Source organism: Myotis myotis, unplaced genomic scaffold (genome assembly GCF_014108235.1).
Source record: "Myotis myotis isolate mMyoMyo1 unplaced genomic scaffold, mMyoMyo1.p scaffold_m19_p_10, whole genome shotgun sequence".
Classification (NCBI taxonomy): Eukaryota; Metazoa; Chordata; class Mammalia; order Chiroptera; family Vespertilionidae; genus Myotis; species Myotis myotis.
The window spans coordinates 75,393,821-75,408,427 of NW_023416314.1; the positions used below are offsets into that span (position 1 = coordinate 75,393,821).

At 44.0% G+C, this 14,607-nt stretch overlaps 1 protein-coding gene across 2 annotated transcripts in view; it reads right to left on the reverse strand.

The window, feature by feature from the left end:
* KIAA1549L (KIAA1549 like) overlaps window positions 1-14,607 on the reverse strand; it is a 213,206-nt gene that overhangs the window by 25,756 nt on the left and 172,843 nt on the right. For both annotated transcript variants that reach the window (XM_036326286.1, XM_036326285.1), the window contains exons 15-16: window positions 12,125-12,342; window positions 6,596-6,725 (exon numbers count right to left, since the gene is read on the reverse strand). In XM_036326286.1, the coding sequence (XP_036182179.1) occupies window positions 6,596-6,725; window positions 12,125-12,342 (348 nt within the window). The remainder of the gene's footprint in view (window positions 1-6,595; window positions 6,726-12,124; window positions 12,343-14,607) is intronic.

Sequence of the window (14,607 nt, forward strand, 5' to 3'; positions counted from 1 at the left end):
GGACGGGGGGAGGAACTTTCCAGATCATATTTCATCCCCTTGCAAATGGAACCCATCAAAACAACTATTCCAATTCCTTGGCCTCCTTCCACCTGCTCACCTGGATCAAAGGGAAACTGGCTGCGTTGTCAGCCCAGAGAGGCCAGCAAGACAAACACCCCATCACGCACAGCACAATGCGCCCGGCCTTCGGGCCTTCGGCAGGCGGCTGGGGCCTGAGCCCTGAGCGATGCTCTCACCTCCCCCTTTGCTCTCCTCCACCGATTCCCCCAACTGCTTCCCAATACTGCCTCATCTCCCTTTCATGTGGTGCGTGCTGGGGACAGTGGACGGGCATTTGGAACCTCTCTGCAGCGTGCACTCCTGTAGTGCGGAGGCTGACGGTTAAGCTACGTGTACGTCAGGCCCTCCATGAGGCGGTGGCCGTGGTTGAAACGTCAGCTTCTGGTAATTACGTGCACTAGTGTGCAGTCTGGGCTGAGGACATGAGGCAGCGCCCACCTTTCTGCTCCTCGTCAGACCCAAGGCAGCAGCTTCCCTATCTTCCTGCTTCGGGCAGAAGCAGTGGCCCCTCCTCAGGAATGTCCTGGAACATTGCTCCAGCCCTCTGACGACTTGAGGAGCACCCAATTCCTCATAGTCATGTTTTGTCTATTTAAATGGCTTCATGTTTTCTGCAGCTGAACCTTCTCTGGTGTAGCACCCCTTTTTGTGTAGATTAACATAAACTTTTCAGATGGAAAAGCAGCTGGTGTTCCCAAACATTTCCCTGAAAGAACGCCTCTGGGATGAGAACCAATGACTGGTTGCCCTGGCAGAGCCTTCGATCTCCCTTCTGAGGTGCATCGATGCATCCATCATCCTTCTTTTTTTTTTTTTTTAAATATATTTTATTGATTTTTTACAGAGAGGAAGGGAGAGAGATTGCCGGGAGCCGGTCCATGCTTGCTGTTTCAAGGGACCTGGCATATATGGCATACTGTTCTTAATATGTTTGCTCACCTTCTTGGCACTATGTGTTTTAACCAAGGTCTCTGAGAAAGGTTGTTTCCCCAGGTAGGGATTTTCCCCTGAAGTTAGGGAGGGAATAAAACCTCTTAACTAAGTGCCAGGTGGGTAATTAATCACTTTAACTACGAACAATCATGCTTAAGCTACATAATCTTTACTCCCTGGAATGGAGATAAGAAACGCCCTAACCTTTGAAATAGAGATTGATAGGATTGGAATCAACTGGTATAAATACAGATGTAAGAAGACAGAACCGACCCAGACAGAAGAACTTCGCTGGAGAGAACATGGCAAAAGATCCTGGACTGAACCTGACTACAGAAATTGGCAAGAAAACATGACTAGAACCTGGAGATCCTGAACCTGGCTGGAGAACCTGGACTGAACCTGGCTGGAGAACCTAGCGAGAGAACATGGACACAGAACCTGGCTGGAGATCTGAAGCAGAACTTCGCTGGAGATCCAGACCAGAACTTGGCTAGAGATCCTGGCTAGAGATCCTGGCTAGGCTGCTGATCAACTGAACGCCGTCTCCGTGTCCTTCCTTCTTCGCCGACTCTGTCTACGCCTTTGGGAACCCCTGGACCCGCTGGGGTTGGACCCCAGCATCTGGCGCCCGAACAGGGACCCCTAGGTAAGCGCCACACTCTCGGGATGGATAGGACTCCACCGTAGGAGAGGGTGGATAGTCTTCGCCGACTCCGTCCACACCTTTGGGAAGCCCTGGAACAGGATTCCCCTAGGTAAGCCCCCCCCATTGAGAACCCCCACACTCGGGACGGATAGGACTCCACCAGGGTACTGCAGACCCCCCTATAGAGGATAAGTAGGGTAAGAAGGTGGATAGTACAGAACTTAGATTGAGAAGATGTGCCATACTGAGTCCAAAGAAAGAAGACTCTGTATTGATCTTTGATTAAGAAGATGTGCCATACTGAGTCTAAAGAAAAAAGACTCTGTATTGATCTTTTAATACATATGCTTGCTAGCAGAGGAATTAAGGTTACTCCCAGTCAGACAGAACGTTTTATACAAGAAGTATGTCCATGATTTTCTGAGGAAGGAAAGGTAAATGTAATGGCATGGGAGAAGGTAGGCCCAAGGAGCCTTATCCTTAACCCCACTGCAGCCTTTCCACCCCGGGAAAGTGCAGGATTGGCAAGCTCTCCCTGGGGTGATAGATCAGGACTCAGGTAATAGCGGAAAGCGCCAATCCTACTCTTAAAATGGATACAAGAGAGCATTTGGGGTTTTTCTTTTTAATGCCCGCTTTTAAAAAATAAAAAAGGGGGAATTTGCCGGGAGCCGGTCCATGCTTGCTGTTTCAAGGGACCTGGCATATATGGCATACTGTTCTTAATATGTTTGCTCACCTTCTTGGCACTATGTGTTTTAACCAAGGTCTCTGAGAAAGGTTGTTTCCCCAGGTAGGGATTTTCCCCTGAAGTTAGGGAGGGAATAAAACCTCTTAACTAAGTGCCAGATGGGTAATTAATCACTTTAACTACGAACAATCATGCTTAAGCTACATAATCTTTACTCCCTGGAATGGAGATAAGAAACGCCCTAACCTTTGAAATAGAGATTGATAGGATTGGAATCAACTGGTATAAATACAGATGTAAGAAGACAGAACCGACCCAGACAGAAGAACTTCGCTGGAGAGAACATGGCAAAAGATCCTGGACTGAACCTGACTACAGAAATTGGCAAGAAAACATGACTAGAACCTGGAGATCCTGAACCTGGCTGGAGAACCTGGACTGAACCTGGCTGGAGAACCTAGCGAGAGAACATGGACACAGAACCTGGCTGGAGATCTGAAGCAGAACTTCGCTGGAGATCCAGACCAGAACTTGGCTAGAGATCCTGGCTAGAGATCCTGGCTAGGCTGCTGATCAACTGAACGCCGTCTCCGTGTCCTTCCTTCTTCGCCGACTCTGTCTACGCCTTTGGGAACCCCTGGACCCGCTGGGGTTGGACCCCAGCAAGAGATAGAGAGTTAGAAACATCGATGAGAGAGAAACATCGATCAGCTGCCTCCTGCACATCTCCTACTGGAGATATGCCCGCAACCCAGGTACATGCCCTTGACCGGAATCGAACCTGGGACCTTTCAGTCCGCAGGCCGACGCTCTATCCACTGAGCCAAACCAGTTTCGGCCATCCATCATCCTTCTTAATGGTCTCAACCCACTGCCCACATTTTAGGGTCTGAGCCCACCATTCTGCCTCGAGTGCTCTCTGAGTGTCTGCAGGGCATGAACCTTGGACAAGGTGCCCAGAGAAACCTAAGGGCAGGAGCTTGCAAAGGTGTCTCGTTCTGGGACATCAGCGTTCATTTGCAAAGCTGTAAGTCAGACAATTCATTCGGTCTCCTTCACAGCCAAGGCACATAGCTGACCCCATTCCTGTCATAGATTTTTAAACTCCAAACACAGATCCGGGTTGGTGTTTTTTTTCTGGGGAACGATCGAATTAATTACTTGCCCTTTGGAAGCAAAGTCTGATTCATCAGCCACAGGCAGAGGTTATTAATTCGGCCGACGGGGGAAAAATCACTTGGGTTTTTATTCTGCCCCAGAATTCACATTTGGGCCATTTTCGTTCCCTCGCTGCTTCATTGTTTTCTATGAATTTCATTTGGAAAAGAACATTTAAAAAACATTTTGAAATGCAGATTTCTTTTTTGCTTTTAAATATTAGGCTGACATGATCGCTTGTACCCACTTTATGCACTGGGAGGAATTCATGTCAATGCCACAATTTAATTTCATGATGCGGTCTGGCCATCGAGGAGTGATCAGTCTTGGATATCTTTCTAAAATCATGCATTCTTCTAAAGGGGGTGCTTCCTCCTAAGAAAATTACTACCCAAATGAGCCACAGGTACTGCCAGGAGTGTGTTACATCCTTTGTTGTTAGCTTGAGTAGGAGGTTGAGAATTCTTGCAAAACACACTGATTCCCAAAGCCCTTGGAGCTAAGAGGCTCTCCTGTGCAGGCCCAAAGAGGAGCCTGAGGAAAAACCTGGAACAGTCCAGGCCTCCATTAGTCCTGGCGCTAAGATTTGCCTGTGGAGCACGTATTTGTGTTTGTTTTTACATGCAGGCTTTTCGGTTGGGACTCTAAAGTAGTCAACTTTGGGAAAATTCACAATTGAATCAATCTCCCAGGGCTTTTGTTTCTGCCATGTCAAGGAGCGGGTCCCCCTGGTGTTTCCTAATCTGGCAGCAATGACTGGAAATCCTGGCCCGGCTTCAAGTTCCCCAGGCCCAATAGAAAGATTGACATGCTTCCAACTGAATAACCTGCTCACTGCTGGGCTAATGGATTCCTTTGCCAGGAGCGCCTTGACATTTCTGGAAAATCAAGAGCTCAGAGAATGAATGCATTGTTTAAAACGATGACTCTTCTCTTTTTCTACTTTATCTGCTGGTCCGTTTTTTGCTTGTGGGAATTATCCATGCAAGAATTCTTAGGAGACCTGACATTAAGCCTCTTCGAGAGATTCAGAAATACAGAATATTATGTTCTATATTTAGGCGAGGAGAGATGTTTAGTAGGGTGGGTGTAGATAGAAGTCATAGTGCATGGTGATTAAGGAAATGGGCTTTGGAGGTGGGCAAATTATGTGGCTGCTCTGTGCCTTGGTTTTCCCATCTGGACAATGGGCATAATGAGAGTACCTAACTGACTATTGACTTTTCAAATTCAATTAGACAACACACATGGAAAGACTGAAATAGGGCCTGATCTACAGGGTGCAGTCAGTAAATGATACCTACTTTTCATATGATTAGAATGAAAAACACAGGAGGAGATATAAAAAGCAATTTCATTCTCATAGTCAACAATCTATATTCTTAAAAATCGTTCCCTAGATGATCATTTTTCTTAAGGAAGCGTATTCGCTTATTATTTCTGAGATCATATGCACACTGCAAAGAAATGTATATATTTTTAAAAATCTATTAGTGCCTTCCTAATGTAATCTATGATTGGGATATTTATACATGTTTGTGAGGGGTGAGCAACCTCCTTTTAAAAATTATCTCTCTCCTTCCAGGTAATTTACTAATAAGACATTCCAAAAGTGAGTACTCACTCTTGGCACAGTGGTTAAAAAAATCTGCAATGTTCTCTTTTCAAAATACGGAAACCTCTGGCCTATTTCCTCAAATAGTAAAATTTATGTGCCTCGAATCTCACAAGAAACCTATAAATACTAAACCTGAGATAACTTAAGAATCCTGTCATACCTCAGAGATGCCCTAGGGCCTAGCAGAAGAAAAAGATCCCCCAGCTACAAGCAGCCAGAAAGAACATGCACTGTTGGTAGGGAGAGATGAACAGGAAAAGTCCAATCGCCAATATCCAACCACAGGCTGATTATTCAATTGATGACTGAGTTTAGTACAAGAAATACCTTTATGAGGAGAAAGATTAATATTGAATACTTTAATCTGGAGGGGAAAAATGATTTGCCCAAAGCAACTAGAATTTTATAAAATGAAACCATCAAACTGTCTTATATTAAAAAAGGAAAAAGAAATAAGAGAGAAGGATATCACCACCAACACAAACATCAAGTTTAAATATAAGGGAGGTAATTAGAAATTCAAATTAGGTAGGCTATCTCTGATTTTAATTGGACCATTAAAGAACTCCATTTTTAGCTACTGTAGAAAACAATGACCAATCCTGACGGGGGGAGGGGGAATATTCTTGCCATTAAATTAGTACGGTATGTTTAAGAAATCAAGTGTCATTTTCAAATGACAACCTCACAAATTATGACAAAGCTTTATCCAGACATATTTCAATCATAGCTCTATTACAGAAAACTTTTTATTTGTAATAAGAGAAACATTTTAGAAGAATGGGAAAGAAACACTTTTCATAAGACCTAAGAATATATTCAAGACCATTTGAAATTCCAGGGCTGGGTGAAGCTTACTGAATATCTCAGCAGGGTATCGTTCACGTGAGCGCAACTCAACGGGTGCAGTGACATGCGACAGGATGCACAATGTGACAGGAGGCATCAAATCATAACTGGTCATCCTGGGGAAGTTTGATGGGATTAGCAGAATTTTTGCAGTTTGGAGATATCACTGCACATCACATGTACTTCATCACATGAAATCACTCAATCTCCCTGTTGACACCTCACCGTGTCCATGGCAAACTGAGAAGTTATGCAACCAACAAATCCAACTCCTCAGCATTGCTATGGATGACAAGCAGCCCGTCCTCAAATGAGTCCTAACCCGTGGCCATGGTTCATACTAAGTTCCTAAGAACAGAGGGGGAAAGAACAGAGTGTAGACTCTCTGAGTTTAAGGCCAATACTGAACTATTTCTAAATGACTGCATTTGGAAATCGAGACCCTTGTACCAATCATTCTTACTCTGGCAATTCCAAATAGTCTTACTTTGCAAATAGGTAATAAGAAATAATAAAACAGAAAAGATTTTACTGCATTTTTAAATTCCACAGCTATACACTAAACTGAAACATATGGGATACTCTATCCATTTTGCATTCAGGGAAAGAAAAGCTTGGCCCAACGGAGACTTACATCATATCCGCTGTTACGAATTCCACGGCGGGGTCGCTCCCGTGTCACCAGGAGGTCCATCTCCGTTTCCCCCGGACTTGGGCTATTCAGAGACTGCCGGCTTCGGTAGACAGAGTTCTTCGTCTGTTGCCTGTAGAAAATCCAACAACTGTTATGATGCAGCAAATGCCCTGACAGATGGAATTCTCCACTGATCCAAAATACAGGCAACCAATGAAGGGTTTGGTTGGAGTCACCTCACAAATCTCAGAATTGACGGCATTTGCTCCCCAGTCACCAGGGGCCATAGAAATAGTGGAATAAAGATTTTTTTTTCCAGATGCTGTAACCATTTGGCTGAATTGTAAATGCTCTTTCATCTGGTAACTACAACCAATTGCAACACTGCAACCTCATCTAAAATCCTGCTGATGGCTAGGCCAATGGCTTTCCCTTGACCCTTGAAAAGAGCTAACACTGGAAGAACAAACTTGCTTCTGTTGACTGTTGACTCAGCAGCCTCCTGTTCTTATTCATCTTTCCGATTCTGCAGGCAGGGCTCCATGATGTGTTAATAAACCCGGAGGCTAATGGGATGCTTAATACTGCCACTTGGATAGACTTTCTTTTCTACCTTCACCACAGTGGTTTCCCCTCTGGCCTAAGGAGTTATAAAAACTAAAGGCAATTTGGGGTTCCTCTATCCATTGGTCCATCTGTCCATCATACCTAATATTTACTGGGTACCTACTATGTTCCAGTCACCATGAAAGGTGATGAAGGTCCATAGTGAGCGAGACAGAGCTTACATTCTAATGAGAGAGACAGATAAACCACATGATAACTTCAGAGTGATAAGTGCTCCCTAAATAGTGTAAGCCCCTTGCGTAAGAAAAACAAGGAGATGAGAAGCACAACAAAACCGTTGTGGGGATGTAAAGTACTGCATAGGGAATACAGTCAATAACTATGTAATAACATAGTTGTAATAACTATGTAAGGTAGCGGCTGGGTGCTGGAAATATCAGGGCGAACACTTATACAGCATATGATTGCCTAACCACTATGCTGTCTACCTGAAACCAACACAAAATAATATAGAATAAACTGTAATTAAAAAAAATGTTTAAAGCCAAAATAAACACACACACACACACACACACACACACACACACACACACACCTGTTCATCTAGACTTCAAAAACGTGACACACACTTCAATAGCGGATAGCTCAATTTTGAACATGAAATGTATTTTAATAAACACTGCCTTTATAATTATTCAGTGTACTAGTATGTCTACATTTGGGGGAGGGGGTCACCCTATATATGTAATATTCATATGTGTGTGTTTAATCAACTATAAAGCATAGTATTGTTGTCAATAAAAGCCTTATATTAATGTTCGGAAAAACAACAAGGGGATGTGACCGAGGGTGATGATGATGGGGGACAACTTTAGGGAAGGCCTCCCAGGAGAGGTGACAGTTCAGCCGAGACCTACAGGCAGCCACATGCCCACCTGAGCACCAAGCACGTCAGTCCCAGGGAGCAGCACGTTCAGAGGCTCCCCTTGGTTCCCCCTTGGAAACGCCGACATTTGCCACCACTGTCCTGTTTCCACTTGTCATGAGAGGAACTTTTTGAGGAGGAGGAAAACCACAGCAACGAAGGAGGGTTGTAACTTTGCTTTGCTTTTTCCATAGGAAGTAACACAAGTGGGGAGTGAGGCCCAGTGGGGCAGGGGACTTTCATGTGATCCTTTGAATGACAAAACCACCAATTTCCTTCTCATCCAACAAGAAGTTTCCCTCTGTTAATAACTTGCATTTCAGAGCATCTACCTTGAGCGAACTCCCCAAATACCACCTATTTTATGTCTTGATTCTAACAGTCTATCTACTCACGGGTTGAAGGTAAAACAGTTGATTTGTTCTCAGTGGCTCTGTGGGAAACCAGAAATCTGGCAGGTATACACGCCTTTTCAAGATCACACACCCAGCATGTCAAAGCATGGCAGTCACACCCTGTTAGTCTAGAACAGACATTAGGACTCCCAAAGCAAAACCCTACCCTTGCAATTAGCCCAGGGAATGACACAAACACCAACAGACCTACTCCCTCACCACGAGGGCTTACACCTATTTAGAGAGCACCTGTGACCTCTGCTTGCCTGGGACCCATATGCTGTTCTCTGTGGCATTCGCTTGCCCCAGGGGTTGGCATGAGAATCAGGCTGTACAATCACAGCATCCCACCCCCGTGGCCACACTGATTGGTCAGAGAAAGTTGGTCCAAGGACACTGAATCCCAGGGCTTTTGCTAGAGCAACCAGGAAACAGGCATTCTGTCGGCATTGAGGTTTCTAAGAAGATAGACTACAAGCCTAGAGGTGCTGCTGCCGCTAAGAGGTAAGAGCCTGCCTGAAAAGGAGCCAGCAAAGAGTGAAGAGAGAGCAAGATAAATATGGAAGACATGGCATGATCCCTGGGATCTAGCCACACTGGAAGCCTTGACCTTTCAATTATGTTCAGTAATAAATTCCCTTTTAGTTAACCTGTTTGTGCTAGATTTCCATCACTTGCAACCACAAGAATCCTGACTAAGGTAAGAGTTTAAGCCCGACCATAATGAAATGTGCCCTAGAGTTGTCTGCAATGAGGGGCTTTCTTTAGGAATGGAGCACAACTTTGTAAAACAGAATCCGCCCTGAGTGAGTCACACTTTGAGACCCCACAAAGCTCTCTTCCTTGACCTAATTATAGACTTTATTTTAAAGTAGATTTCACAGCTGCCCTGAGATTGCCAATTAGCCCATTTAGAAAGGATTTACTAAGACAGGTGGTTGGGGATAAAACCCTAGGATTAGTACAGTAGGTTATTTTGGAAGCATTAGAAATACAAAGTGAGATTGTGGAAGCCCCTTCAGGAACCACGGAGGTGGGTGAGAGCTCAGATGCTGAGTGCACGCCAGCCGCCTTTAGGATACAAGCTTCTAGGCTGCTGGTGAGTATGGTCCGCAACTGACCAGACCCTCAGTGTGCAAGGTGTGCAAGAAACTACTGAGAAATACTTAGGCTCTTAGGTAGAGAGGTTACTTATTTTAACCAAATAGAGTTCCAAGGGGTGTATTCATTTCTTGTTGTTATTTTGCTATATTCTTTTAAAAGTCAATAAATTTGGATACTTGCTAACTTGAGAAGTTTGTTTTTGTGTGTTTTTTTTACCTCTGAAAATATAGGGGGGTAGATAATGATAAATTTTATTTGGATTTTTTAGGAGCTTTTAATCCTACTATAGTTTAAGAACGCAGTTCCCAAACTGTGTTCTAGAGAAAATGTGTACATGTATACAATGGAATATTACTCCACATAAAAAGAATGAAATCTCACCATATGCGACAGCCTGGATGGATCTAGAGCAGCGGTTCTCAACCTCTGGGTCGCGACCCCTGTGGGGGTCGAATGACCCTTTCACAGGGGTCGCCTAAGACCATCGGAAAACACATATGTAATTACATATTGTTTTTGTGATTAATCACTATGCTTTAATTATGTTCAATTTGTAACAATGAAATTGGGGGTCACCACAACATGAGGAACTGTATTAAAGGGTCGCGGCATTAGGAAGGTTGAGAATAACTGATCTAGAGGGTATTATGCTAAGTGAAATAAGTCAGATAGAGAAAGACAAATCCATATGATTTAACATGTATGTGGAGTCTAAAAAACAAAATAAATGAACAATCAAAACAGACTCATAGATATGGAGAACACACTGATGGTTGCCAGATGGAAGGGGGTATGGAGGATTGAATGAAAAAGGTGAAAGGGTTAAGAAGTAAAAAAAGTACAGCATAGAAAATACAGTCAGAAATATTGGAATAAATACGTATGGTGCCAGATGGGTAGTAGACTTATCAGGGGGATCACTTCACAAGTTAGAGAAATAAATGTCTAACCACTAGGCTGAACGCCTGAAACTAATATAATACTGAATGCCAACTATAATTGAAAAATTAAAAAAGCTTCAACTGAAAGTTTTATTAATTTCTCAAATAGCTTCCAAGTTAAGTTCTCACTGGCACATGATCTTTGATTCCTTTTCTAAGTATCAGCAGGAAACCCAGAAAAAACAACTTCCCACCCTGTCTATGAAAGACTGCTGAGCTAAAAGGTCTCAACATGCTAAGTAAACTCAAAAGAAGCCCCAGCCTCCCCATAAAATCCCTATCTTCTCTTCTTTCTACAGTTATCAACATGGTGACACCTGCATTGTGTTCCCTGTCACATCAATAGCTTCCTATCCCTCCCGAGCCTAATGAGAAGCACGTTAAACGAAGCACTGGTTTAAAAATCCCTAGTTTCTTTGTTGAAAATAAATTCTGTCAATTCCGTTCAAACAGTTTAGCCTCACCTCCCAGCTGGATTTTGTGTCTCCCATCCAAACCTGTCACATGGTCAAGTCTGCTTTTAATAAACACCCACTCAGGCAGGGAAAGGTCCTGTCCCACCCAGTCTGGGAAGAGTGTGTCTGCCAAGGCTAGGGGGCGGGTCAGAGCATTGGCATGCTCCCAGCCAAGGGGCTGTCACCAAGGAGAATGTGTATTTGAAAGCCATGGTCTCAAATCATGAAGGAGTGTTTCTGAAGAAGTGCTTCAGGGTGGGGAGGAAAAGATGAAAGATGGGCGTGCACAGCTCTGCTAAAACCTCTCTTCCTTTACCCAGGAGGTGAGATCACTCTCTGCTTAGCTGGCAACAAAGCTTGGAAGGATGATAATTCAAACCCCTGGGCCTAACCTTCTTGGGAGGCCGGGTCCCCTGATAGACTGTTACAGCACCTCACATTTCAACTCCCATCACACTTGTGCATAATAAACTTTTGAGGTGGTTATCTTTCTCTCCCACTTCGGACCTTAAGAGCAGCAATTGGGCTGTCTGGTCTGCCATAAAATGTTGAATGAGTTGAATGGATGAGTGAATAAATGAGCGAGAAAAAGCAACACGATTGTGATGGTATTCAGCATCTTGTATGGTGGCTCATACATAGTAGGTGACACTAAAAGTCAAATACATGACCAAATCTATGAATTAAAGAGATGAACCCAGCATGGAGCTCCGAGTAGCTATGTGGTAAATACTTACTGCAGCTGAATGAAAAGGTGAGGCAGGAAATTTGCTTTTCTTATGCAAGAGCCTCTAAAATAATTGAAAAAATACCATGTCCTTTGATCTGGAAGTTGCATAACCAGGTAGGTGATAATTATATCTTCACCCAGCTCTGAAACAGCTAAAGTTTGAAAATGTCACTAAGCTAAAGGACAATTATGGTTGTTGGCCCAAGTATTTGTGGCTTCAATTTTATTCTCTTTCAGACTCATTATGGAGCACGTGCTCGCACAAATGAGGATGGTCTGGCTCAGCGGCCTTCAGAGATGACAGTCCTAAGCTAACAGACCAAGGGACCAGGACTGCATTGCCCAAGGCACCCGCTACCCTCATCCCACCAACAGCGCAGCGACCTTCAAATAATTCCCTTACAGACCGCACCTGCTTTTAGACTCGGCGAATGGGGCGCACAGTTCTGGGTCTGGATCCAACACGTGCTCGACTTCCTTTTGGGCTTTCTCATACATCTTTTTTCTTTCCGTCTGAGCCTTGTTCGTCTCCACTGCAGGGAAATCGTAATACCCCTTCCTCTTGGCTTTGAGGCGCAGCTTGTTCCGATAGTGTTCGATGTCTGACTTCTGCTTCAGGGCTTTGTTCACCTGGGGAGAGAGATCGTCTCAAGTCCACACCTGACCCTGCACAGCGGAGGGTCACAACGCCAGGAGAAGTAATCCTAGGTAGGCTTCATGTCCGGGCCTTCGAGCCAGCCATGACCCAACTGTGATCCCTTCCAATACCAGCTCACGATAGTGGGCCACAGACAGTGTGGAGTCTGGCCCACACCTACGTTGCCTGAGACCTTCCACCAAAGCCTCCTCGTCCCTAATGTGCCTGAGTCTGTTCAGACATAGGCCTGAGTCCGCTCTTTTAGCTTGGTGGCGTGGGCCTCAATCCCACCTAAACCGTTTTTGTCCCCCCTGCATGAGAGCCTCTGACTGAGCAGCCCAGCTGGATCTTGGTGCCCAATTCTAGGTTCAGCCCTGAGGAACCCAATAATCTCCCTTGGCCATTCAGTTGGTGCCCACCTGGATAAGACCGGCGGTTTCTGAAGAGGCTGAATTGAGACGAACGGGGTGGGAAGGGGTAGCACACACCCTGCTCCCAAGGTCTCTCCACACTATCAATCTGCATTTGAGTGCTTATTTTTGTCAATTTGTATTTTTCTCAAGAGATAAGGAATTTTGAAGCCTTGTATGGCCACCAGTGCCAACCAGTTTCTGCTCTAAAGGGCAAAGCCAGTCTGGTCTTCTAAAAAGGAACATACCTTTTGACCTTCAAAGATACAAACAGCCCTAGCTGGTTTGGTTCAGTGGATAGAGCATCAGCCTGCAGACTGAATGGTCCCAGGTTCGATTCTGGTCAAGAGCACATGTCTGGGTTGCGAACTCAATCCCCACTAGGGGTCATGCAGGAGGCATCCAATCAATGATTCTCTCTCATCATTGATGTTTCTATCTCTCTCTCCCTCTCCTTTCCTCTCTGAAATAAATAAAAAATATACTTAAAAAAGATACAAACAGATGATTATGCTAAATAAACAACAAAGGATGAAGATGTTACACCCATGAATGAAACTGAATGGTGATATCTGCCTGACACTTACTGGATGACATGGAGAACCATTAGTGCTGTTTGTAATCAGACTTGACTATATTAATATAACCATGTGTAGTGCTGTTATTATGCTTTCTTTAAAATAATCTTTTTTTAAAAAATATGTTTTTATTGATTTACGGAGAGAGGAAAGGAGAGGGAGAGAGAGAAACATCGATGAGTGAATACTACTGATCGGCTTCCTCCTGCACGCCCTCCACGGAGGATTGAGCCAGCAACAGGGGCATATGTCCTGACTGGGGATTGAACCTACACCCTTTTGGTGTATGGGACAATGCTCAAATAGCTGAGCAATGCTGGCCAGGGCTAAAATAATCTTTAAAAGAATTTCCTGTAATTCATAAAAGGAAAATTCACCTGGTGCATATATCAACCTACACAATATGAGGACCAAGGTTCACTATCTTAGATATTTTAGTTTTACAATGTTTGAAGAAATAATAACTGGAAGACATTTTTTCCCCTAACTTTTGCAAAGATTTCCCCAATTGGGGCCCTAGTTCTATTTTTAGACTGGAAGAATTTAACAAGTCTTCATTGTTCCTTCATTCTGCTTGCCACTGCAAAAACTAGTAAAGAAGGAAGTTAGGGTAACATCCTCTGGGCCAGCAATCCCATTTCTGGAATCTCAACTAAAGCAACATTCCATGAGAGGTTCAAAGTCAGAGAGAAAGTTAATATCACTAGTAGTCAGACATATCAGGGTCAGGTATTTCCTGATATGATGCCCACAAAAAGGCCTATCACCTCTGTGGTAATGCCAAAAATTACATAACCTCAATCCCGTCACAAGAAAACATCAGACAAACTCAGATTGAGAAACGTTCTACATGACAAGTGGCCAGTACTCTTCAGAAGAGTCATGGTCATGAAATACAAAGAATGGTCACAAAGAATGACTGTCCCAGACTGGAAGAGACTAAGGAGACAACTAAATGCCATGGGGGATCCTTGGTGGATCCCGACATGGGAAAAGGACATCAGTGGGAAAACCAGTGAAACTCAAAGAGGTCTATAGTCAATAGTTAGTTTCCTGGGTTTGATAATTATTCTATGGTTCTATAAGATGTTAACATTAGGGTAGCTATGTATAGAGTGTATAGGAGGCCCTGTCTGGGTAGCTCAATTGGTTAGAGCATCATCCTGATATGACAAGGTTGTAGGTTTGATTCCAGGTCAGGGTACATATGAGAATCAACCAAGTGGAACAACAAAGTTGATATATATATTTTTCCCCTTCTCTCCTTTTC